Source organism: Gambusia affinis, linkage group LG23 (genome assembly GCF_019740435.1).
Source record: "Gambusia affinis linkage group LG23, SWU_Gaff_1.0, whole genome shotgun sequence".
Classification (NCBI taxonomy): Eukaryota; Metazoa; Chordata; class Actinopteri; order Cyprinodontiformes; family Poeciliidae; genus Gambusia; species Gambusia affinis.
The window spans coordinates 15,560,845-15,588,756 of record NC_057890.1 but is presented as its reverse complement, the minus strand read 5'-3'; the positions used below and the strand labels follow the sequence as shown (position 1 = coordinate 15,588,756).

General features: G+C 39.1%; 2 protein-coding genes across 7 annotated transcripts in view; one reads left to right on the top strand and one right to left on the bottom strand.

Annotated features, from left to right (window-relative positions):
- The window catches only part of ptn (pleiotrophin), a 57,764-nt gene extending 40,526 nt beyond the window's left edge, over window positions 1-17,238 (bottom strand). Inside the window, exons 1-3 of one of the 4 annotated variants that reach the window (XM_044108754.1) lie at window positions 17,199-17,231; window positions 12,585-12,660; window positions 2,142-2,258 (exon numbers count right to left, since the gene is read on the bottom strand). Coding sequence is in view for 2 of the 4 variants with exons in the window: in XM_044108751.1 (XP_043964686.1) it covers window positions 12,585-12,592 (8 nt within the window). In the remaining 2 variants the exon portion in view is untranslated. Of the gene's footprint in view, window positions 1-1,854; window positions 2,063-2,141; window positions 2,259-12,584; window positions 12,661-17,198 lie in introns of those variants that run through there. The other 3 variants (XM_044108751.1, XM_044108752.1, XM_044108753.1) reach the window with 3 other exon arrangements.
- On the top strand, window positions 12,939-27,796 carry LOC122826635 (E3 ubiquitin-protein ligase TRIM35-like). 3 transcript variants are annotated; one of them, XM_044108749.1, is made up of 8 exons: window positions 12,939-12,994; window positions 24,381-24,468; window positions 25,150-25,600; window positions 25,713-25,808; window positions 26,251-26,481; window positions 26,567-26,589; window positions 26,679-26,797; window positions 26,917-27,792. In XM_044108749.1, the coding sequence occupies exons 3-8, from the start codon at window positions 25,175-25,177 to the stop codon at window positions 27,459-27,461; spliced, it is 1,440 nt and encodes a 479-aa protein (XP_043964684.1). In that variant the 5' UTR covers window positions 12,939-12,994; window positions 24,381-24,468; window positions 25,150-25,174; the 3' UTR covers window positions 27,462-27,792. The 3 variants fall into 3 exon arrangements, with proteins under 3 accessions (XP_043964684.1, XP_043964685.1, XP_043964683.1); XM_044108750.1 differs by lacking the exon at window positions 24,381-24,468 and having other exon boundaries at window positions 12,976-12,994; XM_044108748.1 differs by lacking the exons at window positions 12,939-12,994; window positions 24,381-24,468 and adding an exon at window positions 24,921-25,021 and having other exon boundaries at window positions 26,917-27,796.
- Window positions 27,797-27,912: the final 116 nt, after the last annotated feature.

Here is a 27,912-nt window from a genome sequence, read left to right as displayed (position 1 = left end):
CTGTTTTTAAAACCCTTTTGTAAGGACACTTAGCTAGATACGGGCAATTCTTTTTCATTTTTACCCTTTTACTATTGGAGAATTTGTTTTTATTTTGGCCAAATGAACACAAAAAATCAAAGAGCTGAAATATAATGTCCAATATTCTTTTAGTTCATAAAGTTTGCTTGCCCAACTCTGCTATTCTGTCATTTCTGCAGCATGACTTTGGGAACTGGGTGCTAGATGGATGGCTCATTGACAGGTCTCTTCTTTGGATTTTTTCACCTCCTCCTTTCTTCCATTTCTCTCTTTTTCCCATCCTCCTTTTCGGTGGAGGCCCTCTACACCCCATTCTGTTCGTCTCACATGTGAAGGGTCAGCGCTTACCGCACAAAAAAATAAACCAGTCTCTCAATGTGAGGACCTTTGTGTATGTCTGGAGTCCGCCTACCCTTCTTCCTCTCTCTTTTTCACTTACTTATGCCCTATAGAAAAGAACTGGCTCCTTTTATGGTGCCTCCCTCCCCCCTGGAGTGGACTTATGTGGCCCCTAACAGCACAATTCTATGCCTTATTGCTCCGGCTCCTCCATGAAGACCAGTTCAATCAAAGGGGTTGTGAGAACACAGAAGGAAATGAACTGACTTTCTACTTAAACACTTTGACATATAGGCAAGATCATGTGGTGAGGTATGTGGGGCAAGCTATTAACAAGAGAATAGGCAAGAATGTGCAAAATGTCACTAAAAGGGCTCTGAGAGACCATCATGCAGAAAAAATGCCAGGGCCTGCTTGGTAGTAAAGCGGTTTTATAAGGTTGACCCTGCTGGTTGTCATCCAGCTTAATCCACATTGTGCTCCAACTTCCTGCAGACCAAAGCGGGTTTCTCAATCTCATCTCCACTTCATGTTTAATCTCTCCCTGGCCTTTCATTAGGACCACACCGTGTGTTGATTGTAAAGAAATGAAGCGAACACTTCATTTTAAGCAAGAATGAACAAGAGAAAGCTTTCGTCCCCTGAAGGAATGCTCATAAGACAGAGAGGAACCCTGTTTGGTGTGACTTTGGTTGTTTTACAAGGCACTGAATAACGCCATGGCAACTCAAGCAGAAGGTCTCCTGGATCACATGGCGCTGATGCAATTCAGAAGAGAAGGGTTTGTCATTCTAGTCAGGCCTGACCCAAATTACAATATCCTGAGAAAATAAAAGTGGTCTTCATCTACCAGCTTACATACACAAGCCGACTTAATTGGGTTTGCATATTTTTTGGCTGATAGCAATAATAAACAAACATATGGATGTTTGAAGTCTAATCACTGAGAAAAGGGCCTGTTAATGATTTAACACAACACTCTTTAGCCCATGGCTGCTGGATTATTAGCTCTTTCCAATTGTTTACCCGGTTTGTCTGCAAGCCATTCTCCATCTGCGATCGTAATTCTCAACATTTAAGATTAATAATCTTTTATTTTCATGTGTTTATTATCTTGTATCAACAGCCTCAAGGATAAATTAAGCTTGACACGACTACCAGCAAAAACCAATTACCAGCATGTCCACAGAGTTGACCAAAAGCTGAGACATCAGTACAGATCCACAAGAGAAACTTTCCCTTTTTTAGATTTGGTTAAAGTTTTTTTTAAGTTACTACGGACATGGTTGGAACATTGAAAATCCAAAAGTTTGAACACCAAGATCCAGATGGGGAGCCTTGAAACCATTTGCAAGAACCAAGACTTGCACAAACTCGTACACTTAGAACTTTTCTGCTTCTGTGGCTGGTCAAGTAACAATCTCACCAGCTCATTGTACCTGTAAAAGCAATGTCTCTCTGTGTGCATCTAAAAGAAAAACAGAATCCACTTACTTTGCTCTGGAGGTCTGGTAGTTGTATGTCAGGGTTTTAAAGCAATAGTTTCTCAAGACTCTTTATCTGCACCTCTGTCCTGCTGTCCTTTCTCTCCAATACTATTTCCCTTTGTGGGCTGAGCATACGATGGCTGTGCAGGCTTTTTTCTTTTTTTTTTTTGTTAGTACTGCTTGGGTTGAGGGGAGGGTTCTGGTGTGGGGTGTTAAACTCAGGGTTTCCTGACTCGTGATCAAGAGCTCATTACCCCCCAAGGTCACTCCAGGGACGCCCTGCCTGGCACTCACCGAGACACCGGAGAGAAGATGGGAGAGGCAGGATGAGGTTGCAAATGGCAGCGAGAGAAAAAGGGCAGCTAAGAACCCGAGTGCACAGGGAGATCCATGGGGACCAGGAAGAAGGAGCTGGCAGAGAAGAGACACAGATAAACAGAGGGAAAAGTGAGACAATGAGCGACACTGATCCAAATGCCAATGGAGAGGGCAGATTGTCAGCATGCGTGAGCAAACACAACAAAATGCTGCATGAACCAGTGGAGTCAAACCGCGCTGTTACATAAAATATGGTGTTGATCCATGGACAAGTGGGTACCAGCCAATCAATACAATATTGACCAAACAAAGAAAAAAAAAAGCTAGCAAATTTCTGGGTTCGTCTATGCATGGTCAGCACGAAACAAATACTTTGTCAAGTCATATAATTTTTTGTGTTTTTCTTAAAATACAGATTCATAATTTGGAATTTTACATCAAGTCTCTTACAGGCACATATCCTGCAAAGTCTTGTCCCACTTTCTCATTAAATTCCTCGTTGATGGCGAACCTCAGCTCTCAGGTGTTGACTGTTGGGACAGGCCTTATATAAGCAACAAGTGAGAAAGGTGATTAAACAGAAATCTAGCATTAGATGTGATTTAGATCTAGCAGATGTTAGCAACTTAAATCAGTTAATTAAATGAAGTTGTTTTCATTCAGTTAGTCTCATACGTCGAGCTGCTTATTAAATTATCTAAATTTGCTGCCTTCATATATTTCCTGTTCTACTCCTCTCCTATTCTTTCCCAAGGATCTTGTAAAAGACGCATGTCAATAAATACAGGATGCTCTTAGGGTGTCGGGAACGACAGATGGCTGGAAATGGCCCTATAGAGCTTTTTGTTACAGCTGTGAAAGCCTTGATTGACAGATTACGACACACCCAATCAATAACATGTGCCATTAGCTCTGTCCACAAAGCCCAGTATACTGATGTCGGTTTGCCTTCATAAACTCTCTGAAGTCCACACAAAGAGGAACGGCCTCGTATACGGCATGATAAGGCTGTCTGGCCACCCTTGGGGTATTGATTGAGTGCTTTGGATGTTCTAATTCTGTAGTGGATTAGGATGCCTCTAAGAGTCATAAAACACACCTCTTTAGGCCCGAAAAATCTATACTGGCTAAGATTGATCTTTAGAAGCTATGCACAGCTGTTCATATTGTAAATATTGATCACTATTGGAATTTGTAGTAATATTTACTGAAAATGGACTAAGATTTGAGACATACATCACTCCCCACAATTAAAAATGGATTATTTTAAAACAATCTTACAGTTGAAATGTAATATATTTATTAAAAGGGAAAAATTGCCACAGTAGAAAATCATTTTTTTAAAAGCCACAAGTGCAGCAATTCTGGTAGCTCCTAAAAAAAGAATAAAAAAAGTTGTGTAATGGAAGGTGTACCTAAACAAGAACGCCTTTAACTAAATATAAGCTGAAAGCAGAAACCAGGGTTAAGCTGAAACAACTTTTGACAAGATGACACAGATGATCAAATGGCAACAATGGTTTTTAGAGCTTCCTAAAATACAGAATGGCAGCTACTCGCTGTCTAGCTGCAAAATCCATGACTGTTTACGTCCATCTCTAAAATCATTACAAAAGATTTTTGTTGGGTGTAAATTGTGAAGTTGAGCTGTGAAAAGTGTTGGGAAATGGAGAATCATATTGCACTGCTGGGGATTCCACCATCAACTCCATGATGGTCAGTAATTAGTATGACTCATACCCTCCTGCTGATAAACCCACACTCATCCACACGTCCTGTCAACTCATACATTATAGATTTCAAAACCCCACTCAGCCCCACTAACATACACAGAGCTTCTCAGGCGATATTTTACCCCGACTGGGAATCCCTGCTTTGTATTCACAACGCTTAAACCTTTTCACACCAAGGTAAATTACAAACACAAACTTAAATATACTTTTTGAGGTTGTAGAAAGTGGTTCTGATTTCACACAGACTCAAAAACCAACCACTTACTCTCTCAGGCCTGCAGTTATGCAATTGCTTGGATTCACTCTTTCATGATAATTAACTTAGCTAATGTAGGTTCCTGGCACCAATATATAATGAGGCTTACAAAGTAAATTATAGAGAATATGCAGTATATGTCTCAGATAAAGGAGAAAGGCAAAACAAGAAAATCAGAGCATTATATCAAAAGGACACTGCTAAGGTGGCAAAGATGCATCAGAAGCTAGAATTCAACCATCTTTACCAAATCAGTTTCTGATGGATCACTTCATAAGTTACTAACAATAGTCATTATATTCAACAGTTTAATTTTAACACTTTGCACTATGGGAAAGCTTTTCTTCAGCAGGGGCAGAGGTGCTCAGAATGATTGGAAAACTAATGGAGCTAAATATAAGGTGATTTAAGAAGAAACTAGTTAGAGGGTATAAACAACTTAAAGCAGAACTTTATTTTCTAGAAGGACAACAGTCCTGAAGCTGCAATGCAGTGGTTCAAATCAAAGCAAATGTTAGAATGACCATTAAAATGGAACAATCAAAGCCCATGCTAAAGACTCTTGAGAGCACTTCAAATTTAGCTATCAATGTTGCAAACAATGGTGTAAATGTTCAGTCTCTAGTTGTGTGACAGTGACAGAAACACAAGGCTTGCAGTTATATTATTTTCATTTCCTTTTGCAAATATGCACTACTTAATATTTAAATCTAGACTAAAAACCCACATGTTAGGAGTTGCCTTTCAAATATAATCAATGAAAAATGTAAATAAATGTAATGTTTCAATTGTTGATTGAGTTCTAAAACTTTGCATTTTTGTGTTTTTATGATGCAAAGCACTTTGAAATGCCTTTTGCTGAAATCTTCTATCAATAAAATTAGATTTGATTTCTGTGACTAAAAAGCTTTGGCCTTCTTAGTCACAGAATGACAATGTGAAAAGTTTACACTGTTTATGAATATGTGTGCTGGGCACTGCATGGAAATGACAGTGAATTCATGAATAGTTATTATTATCTGCCTTTTTAGTGTTTTTCTTGCATCAAAAGATCAAAGAAAGCTCCACCAGACGCTTTAGAAATAAAGTTAGCTAAATACAGAAACAATCTTTATATTAAGTCCAACTGCTGCCTCACTTTTATTCACCCTAACTGGCTGCTGTCATTATGAGTCTGAACAGAGATGTGGACGGAGCTTCTGTTAGGCTTCAGTAGCGCCTTTCATCCGGTACATGTCCACCGGCAGTTCAATAACAGGAATGGCAGTGACTGGGCTCCTCTTTGGTACGAGTCTGATGAAAGAGAATGAAATCAGCCTGTCAAAGTCACTCACCACATTCCAACTACAGATTCCGACGGCTCTCCCTCTCCATCCCATCCTTCCCTAACACAACACACAGATGAGAGTGCCAGGATTTGGCAGAAAAGTCATTTTTCTACACCCTTTTTTAAAGAAAAAAAGCAAGTATTCAATTTGTGCAACATGTCTGGGAGGAAATGAAGATTGAATTTATGACTTCAAGAGAAAGGGAAAATAACTGTTTGAGAATCAAAAAAATGTTCCGTTGTGAGACAATCAAACAGCATATTGGCACCTCTTATAATATCATATTTCTGTGGGATTCATTCACCGTAAGAACATTGTGCACAAGCAACAAATAGAGCAGCAAATGTCTTGATAGTTTGCCTCAAAGAAAGTAACATGCTGGACTTCAAAGTACAGACGCTGACACACACACAAACACACACACTGATCATCTGCAGTGCCCTAACTGACATTTAAATTATAGGTCAACCATATTCTGACTTAATAAGACGAGTCAAACGCATTTATTTTGACTTTCATCGAAACTTAATACTGAAGGGAGTTTCAGACTTGTAACGTTTAAGGACGAAGAAGCACTTCTCAAAGTTCAGACTTCAATCTGGACCCGAATCTAATTCAAGCCTTATTTTTCAAGACACACTTAAAGGGAAAAAAAACATGAAACGTCTACCTGCTTTTCTATGACATGTAGTGAGAAAGGATTCAAGACGTTTATGTAGGCTATGTATCACTGAGACTTTTTAATTAGAAAAAAAAATTGTTTTCATATTATGCATGAACAGTACTGTGATAACGTACATGCCACCATACAGATTTCTGCAGTTTTTGCTTTATTTAAAGTACACTTCAATGTTCCAAATCAGACAATTTTTTTATAGTAAACAAAGATAGGCTAAGTAAATAAGCAAGCTTTTGATTAAAAACATGTATCTTTGTTGGGCCCTTGAAAATAACAAATTGATTGATTTTATTACATCCATCACTATATTTTGCAAAGTCAAAGACAATTAGATGTTGCAAACTATGAAGCAATGAATCACCTTTTGTTCATTCAGGACTGCACGTACATTCATATTCAAATTATTATGGGATATTTAACCTCATTTAAAAATTTAATTTAATGGTTATTAGCAATGACGCACTTGCAACAGGTTTGCAATGGTGAACACCTAGTGCTTAGAAAGACAATCAGACGGAAACTAAACGATGTTTCTTGAGTACAAGAACGTTTCTTTTGAAATGTCAGAGTCTGAAAACTTGCACCAGTGAAACTAATAGAAATCAATTCCAGTACATGGTTCAATTTTCAGTCCACGCCTCAGAACTTTCTTAGCTGAATAATAATGCAGCTCAGGCCAGATAATTCAAACTCAGACTCTCCCTGTACTTGTGTATAACAATGTCAGGGAAAAATCCTTGTCCTGGTGAAGCCCCTTTAAAAGACCACAGAACTTAATTTATGACTGACAATTAATTTGAAGGACCCAAAAAACACTCCAGCACAGGCGATGGAGCATGACGGCGCCGGCGAAAGCACCCCTTACCCGATTCGTCTCCAAGCCAACGCTCTGGCCCCGTCGCCCAGCATTTATCTGCCTCCATACGGTTCCTCGAAAAACTCATTAATCTCTAATGGCTTAATTTCGTGTTCCCAGTATGGCTTGCGTATGTTCTCATTAATGACTTTTCAATCTTACGGTGTGGAGCAGAGGCAAGATTAGAAAATGGGTTTTTTTTATTTTATTTTATAAAGTCATTCTGTCTAAAGAGAGTTTGTACTGTATGCGAGGTTTCTTGGACATAATGATGATGTTGCGTAAATAAAAATAATCAGTGCGATTTAGTAGAAAAAAATTAGGAAAAACTTGAAAAATAGGACCATACTATAATTATTGCATTCTTACTGTTTAACAGGCGTTATTGGCGAACATAATAAGACATTTTTATGTTCTTTATTTAGTCTTGTTCTTAACTGTTGTTGGGAATACGAGTCCTAACTGTCCTGTTTGGCATGTTTTTCTGTTTTCCATATTTCATTTCATTCTGTCCAATTCAGAATTTCAGTTGTCAAAATAACCCGGAGCCTCAAAAATGAAAGAAAGTGCGTATACTTGAATGGATCTCAGATGGCAGGTGCACAATGGCTTTGAGGCCTATTAGCAAGGGAATCGCTGTGAAAGAAAACACTACACAGACGGCATGACGTGGGCGACACTAAGAGGGAGGTGAAGAAAAACCTAAGTGACATATCATTTTCCCAGCTCTTTAAGAGTAACTTTATGTCATTCAAAAATAAGAAAAAAACATGGAGCTCCGTTCTTAAGCTCAAAGCGCCTTGTGTGTTCTCGGCAGTCACCTTTAACAATAGGATTAGTGCCAAGCTGGATAGTGGGAAAAAAAAAATAAAAAGGCAGGGGAGCGGAGGATGAAAAAAAGGGCCAGGGATCGCTGCTATCACTGATGGAGCCCGAGCCCCTCAGGGTGCTCTTCTCTCTCTTTTTGATTTGTTTTCTTGTCATCCAGTCTGTAGCCAGTGGGCTGCGATATGTTTGCTTGGCACTGGCTCAGGCCTTTTATCTGCTGATTGAGAGACAGAAGTAAGAGAAATAGCTCTGTGACCATGGACTGAACCTGCTTTGTCCAAAGTGGCTCTGACAAGAGATCCGGTTTGGTTGCTACAAATCTGATGTTCCAGAACCTTTGTGATGATGATGGGAGTTTTTCCTCTCTCACATGCAGCGCTTTGTATTTGTATCCCTTCAAAACCTTTTGCATTTTGTCACATTTCTGTGCATCTCTTGGGGATTTTTGCAGTAAATCAACACAAGTAGTACTTCTTTCATGACACCGCCTAAAAACCACTGAAGGAAACGACATGAAAACCTTTGAACGCAACTTCCTTCTACACAAAATGTAAACAATAAAGGAGTGCCATCAGCTTTTAGCAATTGTGCAATTTTCATGAGCCATTTCTCTCAGAAGTGCTAGAATGTCATGCTTGTTTTGGCTGTGTTTGCCCAGAATTCCCTGCACTACAGTCCATTTCCCTGTCTCCATTGTGCTTCACATCCAGATATCCATTCTAATCCCGCTGGAGTTCATATCAATCAAACTTAGGCCTAGTATTTTAGGCAGACCAGAGTTTGTTCTTTTGGATTTGCATCAATACACATTTAGACCTCCCTAAAAAAAACAGATTTTCTACACAAAAAAAACTAGAGTTTGATTAAAGCAGACTAAACAGGGCTGGTGTGAATATACCCTAAATTACACACAGTTGGATTTCTTTAGGAGTATCTGAGGTAATAATGCACACAAACATTTATCTATTTTATTTGCAGAACTTTCCTTTCCTTACACTACACAACACGTCTCTAGTTTATGTTTGCCTCTCACAAAGATAATTGCGGTTGAAATTTGATAAAATCTTAAGTTAAAGGAGTATAAATACTTCTTTGAGCACTTTATACTCAGTTCTGTGGGATGAAACTTGTTCTAAGAGCGGCTTTCTCTTATGAATTAAAGAAGCAGCAAATAACGTCAGAGTAAAATACCTCTCTCACTCAGGGTGATCTCATTTTTTAAGTGCGAGGACAGCCATGCAATCTCAATCGATTGGAAAATAAATTACCAGCGACACCCTGAGCAGAGGGCTGAAGATTAACTGTAACTGCAGCTCAATTTTCGCACAAACATATGCAACTTTGAAGAACAATAACTCAGTTTTGTATCAGAAAGTGTTTGACTGATAGGAACTTTATGCATTTGTCTCAATTTTTGACTTTCTCTTGTAAGAAACATTTAGTGAGATGGCTTAAAGGTTTGTGATTGGCAGGGGGCCCTCTGCCTCATTTCTCCACTTGTGCACTTCTCTGAAAATCATCCAAGCATTTAAACACACATCAGCTTAGCAGGCACTTGTCCTGCCCTTTGCAGGTGCTCACTGTCAGTTCAGAAAGAGGTAAAGTAAATAAAAGTCCACATGACAACAGAGCTCAGACCATCTGCAGCCAGCGCTTTGCAGACTGGAGCCTTACTGTTCGTCCTTAGCTACATGCATGATGACATAGAGCGTCATCATCAAGTGAAGTGCATGATTAGAAAACAAAAACAGCAGGGAAGTGTCGCAAGCTGTTAAAATTCCACAACGCATGCACGTCACGTCTACCTGCAGCATTTCAAATGATTTCCTTTAGTTGATAAAATATAATCAGTCTTGATTGAATGTTGTTTACTTGTTTGTTAATTAGGAGTATGTTTATCAGCTCACAAGGCTTAACGATGATGCAAAGAGGAGGCCCTAAAGCGGGACAAAAATGATCACCAAATAACTACTTAGAAAACATTTCAGAAAACTTTAAACAAGTGAGCACATGCATGGACATTTGAGAAAACAAGATATATTCTGGAAGACATGAATGAACTAGGTAATATAAAATATGACACTGCAAGAGGAAGCCAGTGTACCCCATGAACTGTGACGGAGGCTGGAGATTCAGACTGGATACTATCACTTTTCTGATTAGCCCATCACATCAGATGTGTATATAAATCACTGAATGGTTTAGCACCACAATACATTAAAGATCTGCTGTTATTGTATCAACCTTCCAGACCTCTCAGGTCTTCTGGTTCTGGTCTGCTCTGCATCCGCAGAACCAGAACCAAATGAGGAGAAGCGGAATTTAGCATCTATGCACCAAAAATCTGGAACAAACTTCCAGAAAACTGTAAAACAGCTGAAACACTGACTTCCTTTAAATCTCAACTAAAAACCCACTTGTTTAGAGTTGTATTCAAAACGTAATCAATTGCAAATTTATTGACGGAATCTGACTTGATATTGTTTTTATTGTTGATTCTATGTTGCATTGTATTTTTGTTTTTGATTTGATGTAAAGCACTTTGAAATGTCTTGCTGCTGAAATGTGCTATACAAATAAAGTTTGATTGATTGATTGATTGATGTGTGTTGCATATGATGCATACACATCTGCACAGTGTCTGAGTAGCCTGTCTGAAGTCAGCCCCTTAACAGGCATGCTACTTGTAACTTGCTAATTGTATTTTAAAACAGTGTTACATTGCTGACAGTGACTAGTGTTGAACTAATCCTGCTTTAGTCAAGTGACCACACAAAACCTGAACGTTTACTTGAACCTTTGCCAGAAAGACAGAGTTAACTTGGAAATTCCCCTGAGAAACTTAAGTTGGGCTTTTTTTTAAATTTCATATAGAAAGAAAAGGCAAAGAAGAATTATAAAGCATAGTTTTGGGCAACAATTAAGGGATTCAAAGATAAAGTCGTACTTGACCAAAAGCAATTGTTTTTCAAACAAAGTTAAAACTCAGAAAGGATCCAAAATGTGTGGTGAACTCTTGTGAACTCTTGGCAAATGATAAACATCTACAGCTTTCTTCATTATAGTTCAGTCTTTAAAGGAGAAAGCAGGCAGCTTTGAAGTAAGAACAGCTTTCTGTAATGATGCGGAAGCTTCTAAGACAAGTTCAAACAGATTGACCAAATTTCTAAAGAGAAACAGAAGGTGCTCTGCCACCTTACTGCCTTAAGTGGAAGAGTTAAAGTCTTGTTCAGAATAAAGGGTAGAACAGACCAAGTTTAATTTAATGGGGGTCAGATTCCAAAGTCTTCCATTTTTAATGCGTCGTCCTGAACAGAATTTAGCCCTGCACTAAGGGGGTTCATCATCTTTTGAAGTGGATGTCTTAAAACAGTCATTTTAGTGGTGATTTGGCTTTGAATGCAAAGTCATATTCCTCTTAAATGTAGCTCATGTTTTCGAACTGCCTCATCTGGCAACAAAAGCATTTTGGTCACTTTCTGTTTCTTTATTTGATTCTGCCTGAATGTGTGCATGCATTTAGTTCGTAAGTCTTATTTCTAAGTTCTGTCATGCACATAAATATTGATCCCAGGATGAAAAATTTATAACTGTGAGCTACTTGCATTCAGACGTCACATTTTCCGATTGCCTATATTTGAAAAATGGCCCAAACAAAGCAGCTGCAGGGCTCTAGGTTTCATTCATGTTTTAGTTAGCTGGATTTTCAGCTGAGCAGAAAGAGGAGAGCGCCAGCCACATCAACGCCTCCCAGCATACAGATGAGAATGTGTCTGGTCTGAGCAGGAGCTCTGTGATTCTCTCTTAAGGTTCAGAAAAGCCCAAGTCCAAGCAGGTTAAGCTGGTCTTGTTGACCTTTATGCCTCATAACCATCAGTCACTGCAGCCTGACAGACTGCAAAGAGCAGACCAACGCTCCAGACCGCTCTGTCCAGAGGCTTAATTGTGCTGATTTGAGGATAACTCAGATTCCCTTGGATTTTACAGTTTTCATACGCCTTAAGTTTTTTTCTTGCCTTTTCAATGTTTTTTTCTGCAAATAAAACCCTGAAAACTGTGGTGTGAATGTTTTTTCCATCTTCTCTGGGTCAGTACTTTGTAAAACCAACTTTCATTTTAACTACAGTGCCAGCTTATATCAGGACTGTGGTACCTTTAAAAGCACTCTGATATATGGATTGAAAACCATATATCAGAGTGCTGATATATGGTTTGTTATGGTTTTTTATCTTTATTGTAACTTCATGTTGTTTGTGTTATTTGTTATATGGGTGACGTCTGTATTATAGTCTGTGCTTTCCTTTGTGGGACATTTCTTGTTCTTAGACCTGCCTTAGGACAACGGATGAAAATTAGCTGTTGAACTAACTCTTACATATTTACATTGCTGACATATTGATTAATGTGCATTGTTCTAATTTAAATAAATACATAAATTAAGGTATAGAGTATGTCTTTACCAGCTTTGATTCAGGTGAAAGGATTCATCTTAATGTTTCAGGATTGTAGCTAACCCACGTCCTAGTATGTTTTGATCTAAATCAGTTCTTCTCAACCAACCTTAGCCTAACCGTTAGCCACAGTGAACTCTAAAGATAGTCCTCACGAGCTTTTATCTTGCAGTTCTTGCTCTGTTTCACAAATGAATCACGTGATGGTTGATTAGATAGAAATTCATTGAAGTAAGCCTCTCAATTCTGGTGCAATGCCTTGACAAACATGTAGTCTTCCATTCTCACCTCAGCATCTATGATTCGCTCAGGCGCAGTCCACACAGACGGCTGCCTCAGGCGTCGACTGCTGGAGGGTGCGCTGCTGCAACAACCAGAAGAAAAAACTAAGTAGAATGAAATAACTAATAGCAGAAATGTGCAGGCTTAAATGATATCTTTTTCTCGTGGTATGTATTGAAAATAAAACATTTAAATAATAAAACCTGCCTCCTGATGCCTCTGTTATTCCTATCTGATGGACCTCCCACAGCTGGTAATTAAAAGCGGTGAAAATTGAGCCTCTACCCATCATGACAAACCTGAAACAGCTGTGAACTGATAATATCATCTGAGTTTATTTCTTGTAGCGCGTTTCCTCTGTGAATAGACTGAGAAGATGCAACACCAGGCCTGAAGTAAATTAGTTTGAACAGCATGTGAGTCTGCTTAGCTTTTCTGTCAATCAACTTCCTTCATTTCCTCCCTTTGCATAGAAATGTCTGAATAAAATGTTCAAATGTTGTCCTTTTATTTATGTAAAACATCACAGAAACCTGCTAAGAATTATTTTTATTTCGGAGTTCGCTTTAGTATTAGTCTGTGTTTAATCTGCCAGTCGGATGAATAATAATATATAATGTTACTTTATGCATTCCCAGGAAAGAAATGTGTACACTAGAAACAGTCTAGTTCTAAACTGTAATCAATAATTAAAGAATCCTTCTAGTATCATTTTTTTATGAATATTTTTCTTCACAAATGCTTAAAACAACAAATACTGTCAGACATATTTAAAAACATAACATAGACATTTTTCCAACTCTGGGATTTATGGTGAAATCAGTGAGCAGGAATGAAGGTCTGAAGGGTTATGCAGTTGAAAGTATTAGTCTAGACTGCCTCATTCATTGATTCTTTATCTGACTGATGTTTGTGCAAGTTGTAGTGCATGACCCCAGTCATGGTGCTGATACTCTAATCCTTACTGGGCTCTGTATTGATAAATCTCTTGCACTGTCTATGGTTGTGCGAAAGCAACCATTTATTGGATTTTGCACATTGCTATGTCTCATCCTAATGTTGCTGTTGTTAAGTAAATGATTTTGTCATTGGTTTCCTAGTTAGACCCAATTGTAGGAAGACCAGAAGTGGTGTTATGTAAAAAAGGATTTAATAATAAGAACTAGATAAAAGACATCAGACCAGGAAAGTCTAAAAGGAGAAACTGGAAACAAATGAGGTTATAATTTATATGAAAACCAGGTGAATATGATTGAGGGATGCAGAACAGCTGTGGAAGAGAGAAAAGCAGGAAGACAGAAGGAGCTGGACTGAGACACTAACATAAGAGAATAAACCAAAATGTACAGAGAAAATAAAATGACTAAGATACAAAACAATTCATGCATACCACATGTCCAAATTACAATGAACAACACAGACAAGAGGACAGCTGCTGAGGGGATAGAGCAGACACGAACAAACAAGAAACACAGAGTTACTGAAGATGGCTGTCACAGTAATGGAGAAAAAGAAGTAAATTTGTTTGTGCTTTCCACATTTCACTTAAATGGAGCAAATCGGTTCTCAAGGCAGAGACTGTGCTTCCACATTGATCCCAGATTCTGCTTAATTATGCCATGTTCAGTTGCAGAGTTTTAGCTCTAAGGCTAAGTAGATTTTTTTTTGTCTTTTTCTAAAATCCGTGACTGCAATAGTGCTGATAAAATAAACTTATCAAAATAAACAGATCAGTAAGCATTTTTCCCCCGTTTTAAACTGGGATAAAAATATTTGTAAAACTTTTAGCTAAAGTGAAAAATGTACTGTTTATGGTAGAATAAAAAAGGCCTTTTTGCAATTAGGGAACACACTGAAAAAGCTTAATATTCCTTTAACTGAAAACTTCTCCATGTTATTAAACAGGAAAAAATAAAACCCAGCTCTGACATTGTTGTTCCAAGTCTGAAAATTAAAAAGAACATATAAGTGGTGTGAAGTTATCAAACTTAATTTAGATTGCAAGAATAATCTGTTTATTCTTTGACATAAAATCCATACAAATCCGTTCTATTATCTGTTTATATTCAAATGAAACAGACAAAAAAAAAAAAAAAAAAAATTAGCTTTTTATGCAAATAGTAGTTAGCACCAACTTTTGAGCTAATTTAATAAACGTTGCAGCTGGACAAAAACCAAGTAATTCAGATTGCAACAGATTTAGGTTATAAAATTTACCAGTCCACATTTTATTCCTCTCATCTATTTCAAAATAAGATACTTCTTAAGTATAGTACAAGCAGACACGTGCAAAACTCACAGCTGGAGCATCACATTCAGCCATAATCAATAGCACTGCAGCACTGCTATTGCAGAGCTGCAGTCAAGCACACACTCAATAAGTCATGACCCATGTCGGGAGTGTGGCGTCGTAGAGCAGGGAAACCAACACATTGATTCCACTTGGTCGCTCATCATGCCTTACTGTTCCATCAAAATGAATACAGACACAAATATCTCCTTTCTCCGTGGATCAATGGACAATTACAGACCCTGCTGTGGTTTAAGCACCTCTCCCTGGATGACAAGTCCACTCCTTGCTGCAAGAGTCATAAATAGATTGTGTGTAGTATAGACTAAACTAAAGCTACGGTATTAATGCAGCTATCAACGGCTATTTCATTTAAAAAGATGCAACGTAAACTGCTGTGGTGGTATTTTTAGAAAGATGCAATGCAGAACAGAGAAGCCTCCTTCAACTAGATGTGACATTCATTAGGCTTAGGCTGCCATGCTGTTAATAATCTTTGAAGAGAAGAGGAAAAAAAAGAGGGACCTCAAAGACTTTCAATTGTTCCACCTCGCCCACGATAAACCTGTGATTTTTCAAGCCGAGCACTCAGAAAAGACTCAGGATAGCCTCATTATGCAATTTCTATCTTCAAATGCTCTCAGTCAGGGCTTTTGTTAAAGAGTTGCCGTTTCTCTTTGTCTTGAAAGAAACCGCAATAAAAAAATAAGTCTTATCAGCTTTTCCGCTTGCCCTACAATCCACAATTTCTGAAAGCTTTTTTTTTTTTTCACTGTTTCATAAGCGTATTAAAAGATGTCAAGACATGAAAATTATTAGCCTTTGTTGTCTGATATTTAAATGCAGCCAGTTCTCTGAGTCAGCCAAGGACACCAACTTATTGTTGAAATGTCAGACTAATAAGGCACAAAGAGCCACTGTAATCCAATTTAGTGCTCAGCTTTAAGCAAAGGATGCAATCAATACATTCGTATCACAGCAACATGTCCAAACTTCTTGTCTTGTGTCTTCAAATGGTTTTTGTGTATTTGTTAATTGCTGGGGAAAATATTTCTTTATTTATATCACAATACTTTAAAGCAGAACTGTTTAGAAATTACTGAGTTGCTTTAGGAAGTCAAGACCAGACAAGAAAATAATTCCAATGCTTATTCTATAGGAAGTCATGTTTTTTTCTAAATATATTTGTGCGCGTTTGTGATGCTGCACTTGAAAAAGGAATTTATTTTAAACAGCAATAAATATGGAGGGTGTTGTATCCATTCAAGAAAACAAAAAGTGTGTAGCATATTATAAATAAATATGGGTGAAAAGTCGTATAGTTCTTTATAAAAAGGCTTTTTTTTTTCCAACCTCTCAGTGTAATAAAATATGGTTTTGGCTGCAAACAAAAGGTTGCTGGGATCAAGGTGCGAAATGTGAGTAGGTGGGATCTGATGGCAGAGATGTGGGTGGTGGAGCTGCTGATGGCAGCTGTGGCCTTAATGGCAGGTCAGTGAAGCGGTATTACTGCTCTGTTAGGTCCGTCTTGTACAGTAATAAGGATCTTTACAGTGCTGCTGACTGCCAAGATTACAGGATTACTTCTGTCGTGGACTGTTTGACACCTTTAAGTCGGTGGGGGGAAAGCTCAAATCCTATTTCTGGCAATGGAGATTTACATTAGCCAAATCCTCCTTGCGGCTCAGATAAGATACGTAAACATAATCTCATAGACATGACATTGGCGGAAATCCTTCTGATGTGTGTCGCTCCAGGAATGATAATTATTCCTGAAGTCTCCTCAGAAATGTTGTGTCAGGCAATGCCAAACAAAACAGATGTTTGGTTTATTTCTGAAGAGCTCTCCATCCTCTCTCCATGTGGATTTTGTGACCATTAGGTCACTTATTGACACAATGATGTGCATCACATGCTCTACAGTATGTTGCCACGTGCTTTTACTTCTCCCCATCAGGATCACATACTGACGTGCGAGCATATGTTCACTCATAGCCGACTACGAGAGGTCAGTCGACAGCGGGAGTGTGTGGCCTCCAGCCAGCAATCCATATCTTATAATTTACACCGCACGGTGCGATGTGGAGATGGGAATCCATCCCATAAATGATCTTATAATCATGTTACAGAGCACCTTTGGGTATGTTGCTTGGAAAGGAAGCACATCCATCTGAGCCCAAAGAATCCCTCACAGAATTTTATGGAAATCAACAAGCTTCTGAATTTAATGTGGATGGATATTTGTGTCATTTATGGACTCAAATTACAGCCGTACTAAGAGAAACACATGGATCAGAAAAAGTCAAATGAATAAAAAGTGAAAAACTTACAGCACATGAGAAGCTGGAATTTAAAATCAGCAGTCAAATTCAACAGAGAATGACAGAAAGTGGGAAATTTAAGCACTAGGGAGTGTGATGACTGAACAAGGAGCAGGTGGTTGATTAGAAATTGGGTGCAGCTGGGAGGGAAGGCAGGTAACTGAAGTTCAGCTGAGGAGATTAAGGAAATGAATGATAGAAACACAGAGGGAATCAGGGATGTCAGGATGTTGGGTTGGTTTGATTTTGACTCATTTGCTGCATCAATGTTGACAAGTCTACCCTGATCTGAGCCATATGATCCTCATAAACCCATATAATCAGCACAATTTTCATGTGTCCAGCATTGCCATGAGTGGTTCTGAAAATATTCAAGTTAAAAGTCAACCGACTGCTTCACCAAGATAACATAAAATACTGAGAACAGACACTTTCTTGACTATCACTCCAATATTCTTTGAAATATACCCCCAGACAAACATAAATAACAAAAATTTGGGTCATCCTCATCAGCAGATTCATCCGGCTAAAACATAATTGTCATCACTTTACTTTGCTGAGTTGGAGTTAAGAAGGAAGCCAGGAGGGGAAATGGGTTAGCAAAGAGATGCAGGGAGCAGCTGTGTTGTGGTGCGCTGCTCTGTCCCTGATAGGCTGGGCTTATTGGATTGATGTCACTCCTGAAAATTTCAGTGGGCTGGCCTATTGTGTGCAGGTGTTTATGTTTGTTAGCGGTGTGGGCACGACTTAGCGGAGGTTTTCCTGCAAAATCTGGAGGGCTTGGCGACCCTCCAGAGGCTCAAAAGGAGCCCTCTGAGCCCCCTACAGGTTTCCAGCAGCCTCTCCAAAAAGATCAAATTTACCTCCAATTCAGTACACATTCGCATTAGTGGAAATGTCAGGGTATTTCTGCATGTGTGTGTATCGACGTGTGTACTTTCACATGGGGGTGTGTGTGAGCAACATGCAAAGTGTGTCTTTTCAGGCTCCCACATGCCTCCGAATAGATGCTGAAAATAGCTCAGAGGAAAACGGCCTAAACTCTCATACTTCATCACACACATCTGGCAGCGACTGCATGAGCCTTAACTAAGGGGGGAAATCAATGTGCCCAAACATAAAAACTAAAACTAAAAATTACCTGGTTTTCAAGATGGCCTCGCAAGTTTTTGTGAAATTGTGCATTTAATCCAATTTGTACCGGGAACTCAATTAAAGTGTGAAAGCAGAGACAAAATGAAGAATCCTCTGATGAAATGGATGTGCAGTGAAGAGGCTCGCCGCTCATGAGTCATGATGTGAAGAGCATATAAATGACTTAGGTCTGTCACATTTTAATCTAAAAGGATCAAATATATGAAAAAAACCAAATTCCCTTCTTTCTTCTCTCTCGGGTGGCAATTACAGTTGTGACTAAAATCTGAGATTAATCTTATAAAGTCTTCTCCACACTCCGCTCTGACTCAGCTGACGCCTACTGGCTGTAATTGTCTGCACTGCAGTGTTTCAGTGTTCGGTGAAATGTTAATATCTGACACATATTTGTAAATCTAATTTCCTCAAGAGGCACTGTTTGGGAATAACTTGTGGCGCTGTGTGAAATATAGATTATTACAAAAAGCAATGATTGTGACTCTTTTAATGGATACTTAAAAAAAGGTAATAAGAAGTGTTCATTTGTAAGATTTCTGGCTAGGTGAAAAAAATTGAAAAAGTCGGTCAACAATTAAAAATAAACTGACATTAAATAGCAACAAGTTAGCACTAATACCGAATATAAAAGCTGCTTTAGAAAATATTTTACCTCAGTAGCATAAGCCAGTTCGTTCCTGCCTCCATAAACAGTTTAAATGAATGTTGATACATGTTTTCCTACATTTATTCCTGATTTTTTTTAGGCTACAGAATAATATTTATTTCACATATTACCCATGTATTATATTGCGGCCCTTTTAGATCTCCATAAGCCCCACTGCTAGCTGGCTGCACAGACCATCTGTAGCAGCCACGTCACACACTCGAGCTGCAACAAGCACTGATCCTCATACAGAGCTGCTCATACAGGGCTGGGAAAACCTGACTTGGCAAGTGAGCGACACGGCAGCCTCCTCCTCCTAGCTGCTTCAGTCCTTTCAGGAAACACACAGAGATGCTGAAAAGGCGCCTAAGCCCCTCCGAGAATGGTTTTGTGAAAATTGTTAATGGATGCAAATTGGTAAATTTAGATTTATTCACATGTCATCCAAGACATTTATTAATGTAAGCAGAGAAACACGAGACAGACTAACGACATGAGGCAGGCAAAAACAATAAGGCAATAGCCCAGGAAACTCTTCCCATACAGTGAACCCTCGTTTTTCACGGGAGTTAGGTTCCAAAAATAACCCGTGATAGTAGTTACCTTTATTTTTTACAATTATTATACAGCTTTGAAACCAAAGAACAAAACCTGTTTTCAGGCCTAAGCATTTTTTTACAAATAGAACACTTTCTTACAAATAACCACAGTAAAATAATCATTTTAATCATCAATACGAAGTACAGTAGGACAAATTGGGACAAATTGTGACTCGCGTATTTCACTGTTCCTCTGACTGTGACACTGCGGCCTGACTTTGCTCTCTAGTGTCGTTTTCTTCTGAAGCCTGTGGTGCAGGTATGTTTTTTTGAGAGAAGAACATAGTTATCAGTAGTTGTCGCTCTTTTTTCTTCTGGGTAAAAATATTTGACAAAATTTGCCAAGCTGTATTACTTAAATACCGTAACGTGATTGGCACACAGGTAGAGAAGAAGCGCGGAGACTGTTTTAGCCAATCAGGACGCAGAACACAATGCACCGTGGAAATTGCACAAAAAACTCTGCGAAGCAGCGAGGTCGTGAAAGGTGAACCGCGTTATAGTGAGGGTTCACCATATTTCTTTTCCTTATTTTTAAGTATTTTCCTAAGCTCTGCTTTATTTATTATGCTCGACATACAAAGTTTTCATCTAGAGGCACCTGGCGATAACCAATCAGCTGCTATGCTGTCAAATGTGAACAGATAGTATAAACAGGAAACAGTTAGCTTAGAGTGGATAAAAATAATCTGGAGAAAACTTTCAATCAAAACACGTTCTTAGAAAAAACTAGATATTTGAATGACTATGTTTTTAAGTTGGCTGGAGTTGATTATGTTGCTTTAAAGTAAATAATGTTTAGTTAGAGAAACAAGGTTACCTGGTGCCCCTAAGAGGCCACTGAAGGAATTACAAAAGCTGATATTTTTATTTATTTATTAAAATTAGAGGAAATCTAAATGTGCAGGACTGAGATACCATGCTGACACAAACCACGTGTACTCATCAAGACAATAGGACAACAGTTTGTTGGCGAGAGACTAAAAAAATTAAAGTGTTTTGACTTTGAAAATGTGCTTTTTTTAGCTGGAATGAGGAGATTAACAGCTGTGCTGGTGCTGTTCCTCCCTCCTTGTGGACCTTCAGGAGGACAGGCAGGTCTCGCACAGGTTGTCCGTCTTGTTTGTTTTCCTGCCTGCCCTCATTAGATGCTGAGAGATTGACACGGTCATCCCCTACGTTCACATCCCCTCCCGTTCGGCTCACCCACTCCCCACAACTGAGATGGACCTCTCCGGCTCGGCGTAGGCAATAATGAATCACTATTAGCGCAGGTCAAACCAGCTGACAACCAATTTACGGGGTAGAAGAAGCTTGACCTCCAGATAAATGTGAGGGTTTAAGCACTTCATCCTGAGGTGATGCAGATGCATTTTTAAAGTAAGTTCAGATAAGAGGTGAAGATTTCATCTCTCCATATTTACCTTCACCTCAAGCTATTAAGAAGCCATGAGCATAAATCCTTCAAAGAACTTCAGCAACACAATCTACTCTTTCTCACTGTTTGATGCTTTTGCCACAAGTGAGAACATTCTGACACCTAGTGGTGTTAAATGCCTAAACAGTTTTTACAACAAGTTATTCATACTCCTTGAATCTTTTTTCTCTTTTGACCAGAAACAAAAAAGAAAAAATGTCATAGATATATGATATTCATGTCTTAATGTCATGGATCAAAACAAAGAACTTGAAACTTCTTCCTATCATTTTTTGCAAGATGGCTGAATCAGATTGGATGTATATTGTCTGTAAATGATCACTTTCAATGCAGTTTATTGATTGAAAGTAGGTCTGGACTTTGACTAGGTCATTTAAATACAGTCTAAAGATTTTGTAGCATTTAACAGGTTTCTTTCCATGACTGCTGGGTATTTATCTCCAGACCGGGGTCAATAGAAAGAAGCACCTTAAACCGACACTAGATGGCTATTTAGAGTTGGTGTTAGTGGCCAATTCGGAAACATCCTCAGACATTTGGCACATATTGAGGGGCAGAGCAAATGGTTTTGCTTGTTTGGATTTAGGGGTATCATCGCAAAAAGGGGTGTGATTCAAGAGAAAAGCTCACGTTTTTGTATTATTGGTAAAATAAATAAATAAATAATTTCTCAATTTTCTCCCACTCCTCTCCTTATGAAAGACAATAGCATTTGTGACTGTAATGTGACAAAAAGTTTAATAATTATGGCACTGTCTAATGATGTTTGTTTGATTTAAGATGAATTCATTTCACACTAATATGAAAGGATGTAGTTGACACAGAGAAAATATTTTGTTGCACTTGACATATGGCTCATAAAGATAACTATAAGCTTTTTTACTATATGTAATAAAAGATTTGCTAAAGTTTTAGGTCATCCGCATGAGATAATGCAAATAGGCGTGTAAAGACATTACAATTTGCTTGTCACCAATAAAGCCTACCAATAAAGTTACCAGTTTTAGTGGCCAGCAGAAGTTAAGCTCAGTCTGTCTCAAAAACAAAATAAAAAGTCATACTTGGAGGGAGAACGGGAAGCAGAACATCTGCTGCAAAAATCAAACTCTCCTGTACGGTGACAAACAAGCCATCTGTGCTGCTTGCTTCAAGTCCAAAAACCACATATTTCCCACCATCGCCATCTGAACCAACAAAGCATAGTTAACAGAACTTCTGGTGAGCTGAATGTGATGGCAGAGTTTTACTTTGCTGTAAAGAGAGCTCCTTCATAGACAAGTTTAAGGAAAATGGTAGGTTATGGTCTACATATTTGGATAGAAATTTCACATAAAAATAGCAACAAAACACCAAAATTTGCTATCTACTGATTGCTATTCTTTGTGGTTCTTGAAATTAAAACAAACACTTGCAATGTCATTTCAATTCATCACTTATTTGTGTTTTTAACTTATGCAAAGTTTGGATTACAGAAGATAATGGAACGTTATTGTAACTTTGTCATCCAGTAGGTTTCTATTGCTCTGGACAAAAAAATTCAGCATCATGATTGTTTAAATCATGTTGAGCCTGAATAAGTTATTCACACCTCAGATTTATCCTGCAACTTATTCTGCCACACCCCTGTAGAACCTGGACCTCTAAAACACAAAGGCAGCTCTTATATTTCAGCAAATATTGGCACATATTCGCTGTAAGACCGTTCACTGTAAGTCAAGTGATTGTGGGGCTTACCTGTTGAGAAGTGAGCGGCGCTAATCAGACGCCTGAGAGGGAAAACGGGAACGCAGCACAGCAGGTTCATCAGGCCTCAACTCAGTGACGGTGGCAATCAGAAGGAGTTCCTTCTGCTTTCACTGATGGATGGGGGAAGTGAAACTGGACTCCTACCTGAGAAAATGAAAAATAAAGACAGACACATTCAGCTTGGAGATTTTACCACACATTTATCAGGCTTTAACTACACAAAGCTGTTTGGTACCAATTTATAACAGGATGTTTCTTTTAAGGGGTAAACCAGTAATTGCTGAAGTTGTAAAAACTTTATCAAACATTAAAATTGAGCTAGAGAGTATTATTTGGAGGATGAAGGAGAAAGAAGTGAAAAGGGACTAAAGCCTTGCCAGTGACATGAGAAGACAGTTATATCTACATTTATCACTAATTATTCATTAACATATTATTAATAATAACAGAAAAGTAAACATTTTTACTCAAATTTTACAAGTTTCTTTAGAGAATCACTGTAGATCAGGGGTCCCCAATCTCGGTCCTCGAGGGCCGGCCTCCTGCATGTTTTAGTTCTCTCCTTGGTTTAACGCACCTGAATCAGATGATGGCTCGTTAGAAGGCCTAAGAAGAACATTGACATGCTGAAAAGGTTGTTGGTGCCACCAGGGAGATAACTAAAACGTGCTGGATGCCGGCCCTCGAGGGCCGAGATTGGTGACCCCTGCTGTAGATGGTGTTGGCTGCAGGTAGGAAGGATAGCGGTCAGTATTACAGTAAGTCTGAAAAAGCTTCTGACTGAAGACACTCTGTTGTTGCGTGACAAAAGTCATAAGAAGGATGCTCATTTCATGAAGAATCATTCTTTGTAAAATCAGAGGAAGTCTGAAGAGACTGAACTCTCCACAGCAGAGTTACTGTTCAGGAGATACTTCTGAACGTAATGTCTGCTCTCGCCATACTTGTGGAAAGCTTCACTAGAATCTATTAATGAATTTTTTTTTTTTATGTCTCGACAGGTTATTCAGTAGCAAAATCATGAATTATTTATCATGAATTATTTATAAGGAGAGTCTGATTGTAAAGTGGTAGCAGTTATTTATGCTCCATTGTTGCAATAACGATATCAGCCAGGGAAAGATACAGAGTATATGTACATTCTTACAGCATGCTTGGATAGTATTCTCTCAGCCTTTATGTTTGGATTTTGCTGTTTTTTACTGCACATGTCTTTTCTGCAAGCAGTTTTCCTTCAAAAGTCTAAAACAATATTAATAGGCTGGTATCAGAATGTCATGGCAGTATGATCTAGAATAAGGTTGCTATTCTATAAGAACCCTTACAGTGTTTCAGGAAACCTGAAATTTGTGGTTGTGTTATAAGCAAAGTGAGAGTGTAAAAGCCTTTTTTCAGTCAGCTGACAAACCATGTAGTTAGGGGGAAGTCCTGTGAATTAAACACACTTCCTGGCATCTCATTAAAATGAGCTTAGAAACAGTATGACAAAAAAACCTGAAATTTTTCCCGCCTTAGTATCTCTTCATACCAGTAACCGATCCATGCCTGGCACACAGTTCTTTTTTCTGTCTCCTTGACAACTCTGTGACTGACTGACGAGTTGTCTCCAGAGTACGCCGCGCCTTTTACTGGGTGACAGCTGGAGTAGGCTTCAGCCTCCGCATGACCATCAGTGGGACAAAGCAGGTGGAAAAACAGGTGACTTAAGCTCATGCTGAATCTTCCCTCTTTACACCATGATTTGATTGCTAAACGCTGAGAACGTTCTGCTTGTCACCGCCTGCATATTTTCTATGTTTACAATTTCAGACTTTTTAAAAAATAAACACAATAATTTACTTTTCAGGTAACTATTTTTTGCATTTTTATTTTAAATAAGGAACTTGGAAAAACAAGAGGCTGCAATGTTTAGAAAGGTTAAAAGGGAGTATGGAAACAAGATTGGAGGAAAAAAATAAGAAGGAAGGACATGGACATACAGTGAACACCATATTTTTCAAGATTATGCATAAACCCAGAGATAGTGAATGTAAGATCAGCTTCTAGGTGCTTCATTTTTTCCAGTTGAGACTGAATAGAAAGAGAGAAGGTAGTAAAGGGTTAAACTGCCTCCTCTCTCTATCTGACTCCACCTTCTGGGGTGACTCAGCACAACAGGAAGCAGGAAGTGCTTACAGTCAGGCTCATACTTCTATCGGTTTTTCCTTTTTCTTAATTTGTTTTTGCCTGTTTGTGAATCTTCATTTGCTCTGTAAGGGCTACTGCCTCTGCCGTAGCTTCATCTCTTCTCCCTGCAGACAGCTAACAGTCTGCAGCTGCTGCCTCTGGCTCTGCTGTGTTTGATCACTTTCTGCACCTTTGCCCTACTTCCACTTTCAGGGTAAACAAGGAGTAGAGAGTCAGAATGGCAGGCAGGCTGTCTCTGCCTGAGGAGGACCTGACCTGTCCCATATGCTGCGCCATCTTCAGGGACCCAGTGGTCCTTAAGTGCACCCACAGCTTCTGTGCTCCCTGCCTGCAACAGTACTGGACTGGAAGGGGACGAAGACGGGACTGCCCGCTGTGCAGAACCCAGAACCTGGACGACCCCGTGCCCAGTCTGACCCTGAAGAACCTGTGTGAGTCGTGTGTGCAGGAGGAGAGCCTCCCTGTGGAGGAGACGGGAGGGGAGCTGTACTGCGATCCAGGAGAGATGTGCCCTGCCCACAACGAGAAGCTCAAGCTGTATTGCTTGTTGGACAAAGAGCCCATCTGTGTGGTCTGCCACACCTCAAGGAAACACAAGCAACACGACTGCTGTCCTGTCAGCGAAGCGGTTCTGGATGTGAAGGTAAATACAAGCTTTAGGTTCCACTGCAAACATGTTCCCTCCTAATATTATAAGGTACTGCTTAATGAACCCATTAGAAGTTTCATTATTGCTCTTTTAATTATTCATGCAGGAGAAACTGAAGTCGGCTATTAGCTCACTGCAGGAGAAGAAGGAAGCATTTGACAAAATGAAGAAAAACTGTGAGGACACAGTCACACACATTCAGGTGCAGTACCTCATCTTCCCAGCTGAAGATATTCTCTCAGCATGATGCTGCCACCACCATGTTTCACCCTGTGGATGGTGTGTTTATGATAATGCACATTCTTAGTTTCCTCCATGTAAAGTTTTGAATATCCTATCTGGGTTGTGGTAAATTACCAATGGGTTTCTTTAAACAACTACTTCTGGCAACTCTTCCTTAGCAGTCAGATTTCTACTCAATAGGTGACTTTTGATAAAAAAAAATAAAAAAATTAAAATAAATATGGTTGTAGTGGTGTCAGGTTAACTGGAGTTAAACAGATATTTCAGATTTTTTTGAAAAACAAAAAATCCAAAACTACATAGAAGCCCCAAATTACACTGAAGCTTGTGGTTGTAGTGTGAAAATGTAAAAACCTTCTGAAGTACTTGTGCCGCTGTAGTGACAGAATATTTTCTTTCAGGGTCAGGCTCAATTTGTGGAAAGACGGACACATGAAGAGTTTGAAAAACTCCACAACTTTCTTCGTTTGGAGGAGGAATCCCGGATGGAGACGCTGCAGAGGGAGGAAGAGCAGAAGACGGGACAGTTGAGGCAGATGATGGAGGAAATCGAGAGAAGTATATCCTCCATGTCTGAAACTATCAGAGTTTTGGAGGAGGAGATGGCTCTGGAGGACCTCTCTGTCCTTCGTGTAAGCTAATTTACAATAAGAATAGGTGTGCAGGCATGCATGCATATTGCTTTCAAGTCCTAAATGACTTTTTTTCTTTTTTCAGAAATGCAAAAGTACACTTGCAAGGTAAAAAGAAATATTTTCTATTTAAATGTTTTCCTTTCTGTTATTACACTTTATTCGCATAAAAAAAACCCTAATTGTATCTTTTGCAGGGCAAATGTTCCAGTAGAAGAGCCAGTCATGGCTCCAGAAGCACTAATAGATGTGGCCAAATATGTCGGCTCTTTAACATTCCAGGTGTGGGAGAAGATGCATAAAATCGCCAAATACAGTGAGTCTATGCAGATGTATTAAACCATTCTGACACTACTATAACTCTTGGAAAAGCAGCTTCCTTTGGATATATTCCTGAGTGGGACTATTACCTGAACTCTGCCATGTTCTCTTCAGCTCCAGTCACTCTGGATCCCAACACGGCGGCCCCATGGCTTGTCCTGTCAGATGACCTCACCACCGTCCATGACAGCGATGAGAAACAGAGGCTGCCCAACAATCCGGAGAGATTCGACCCTGATACCGCCGTTCTGGGCCGGGACGGCCTGACCTCGGGCAAGCACGCCTGGGAGGTGAACGTGGGAGACAACACGGCGTGGGTCGTCGGCGTGGCGAAGAAGTCCATCAAAAGGAAGGAGAAAGTGTCTTCAGTCCTGAACAATGGCTACCTGTGTGTGTACTTTTACCACAAAATGTACTTTGCCGGTACTTCTCCTTTGACTCGGCTGAATCTGAAAAGAAATCCGCAGAGGATCAGAGTGCAGCTGGACTGTGAAAAGGGCAAAGTGTCGTTCTATGACCCGCATAACAACATGCATATCTATACCTTCAAACACGCCATCACTGAGGCGGTGTTTCCTTACCTCTGGGTAGGCTGTCAGAAGTGCCCTTTGACGGTTGAACCAGTGGATGTTTTCCTGAAACTTGCTGATTTTTGTTAAGACCTCAACTTAGGTGACAATTTCTTTAACTCTAACTTTTGTTGAGCTGAACTCTCTGTCATTCAGTTTAATGTTTTCAGGGTAAACTTACTAAAAACTAATTTCATAACAGTATTTTCAAAGAAATTATGATTTGGATTTCCCTTTCTAACGATGGTGATAGTGTAATGTGCAAATAGATCACCTGAAAGATTACAGTTCATGTATGTATGACTGAAATGTAATTATGCTACTGTTAGTCAGATGGGCTGCATAATCATGTTTGGGTTTGTGTTAATGCCAATCAAACTTCATATGCAAATGCTAATTATATATTTATCAATAAAATTCTTAAAATAATAATGCTTTATTTGATGTTGCATTTATTTTCTAAGGAATAAAGTTGGTAAATGTTCATTATTAAGAAGGTTGGAATTTTTTTACTTTATAATGACCAATACTAGAAATGCAT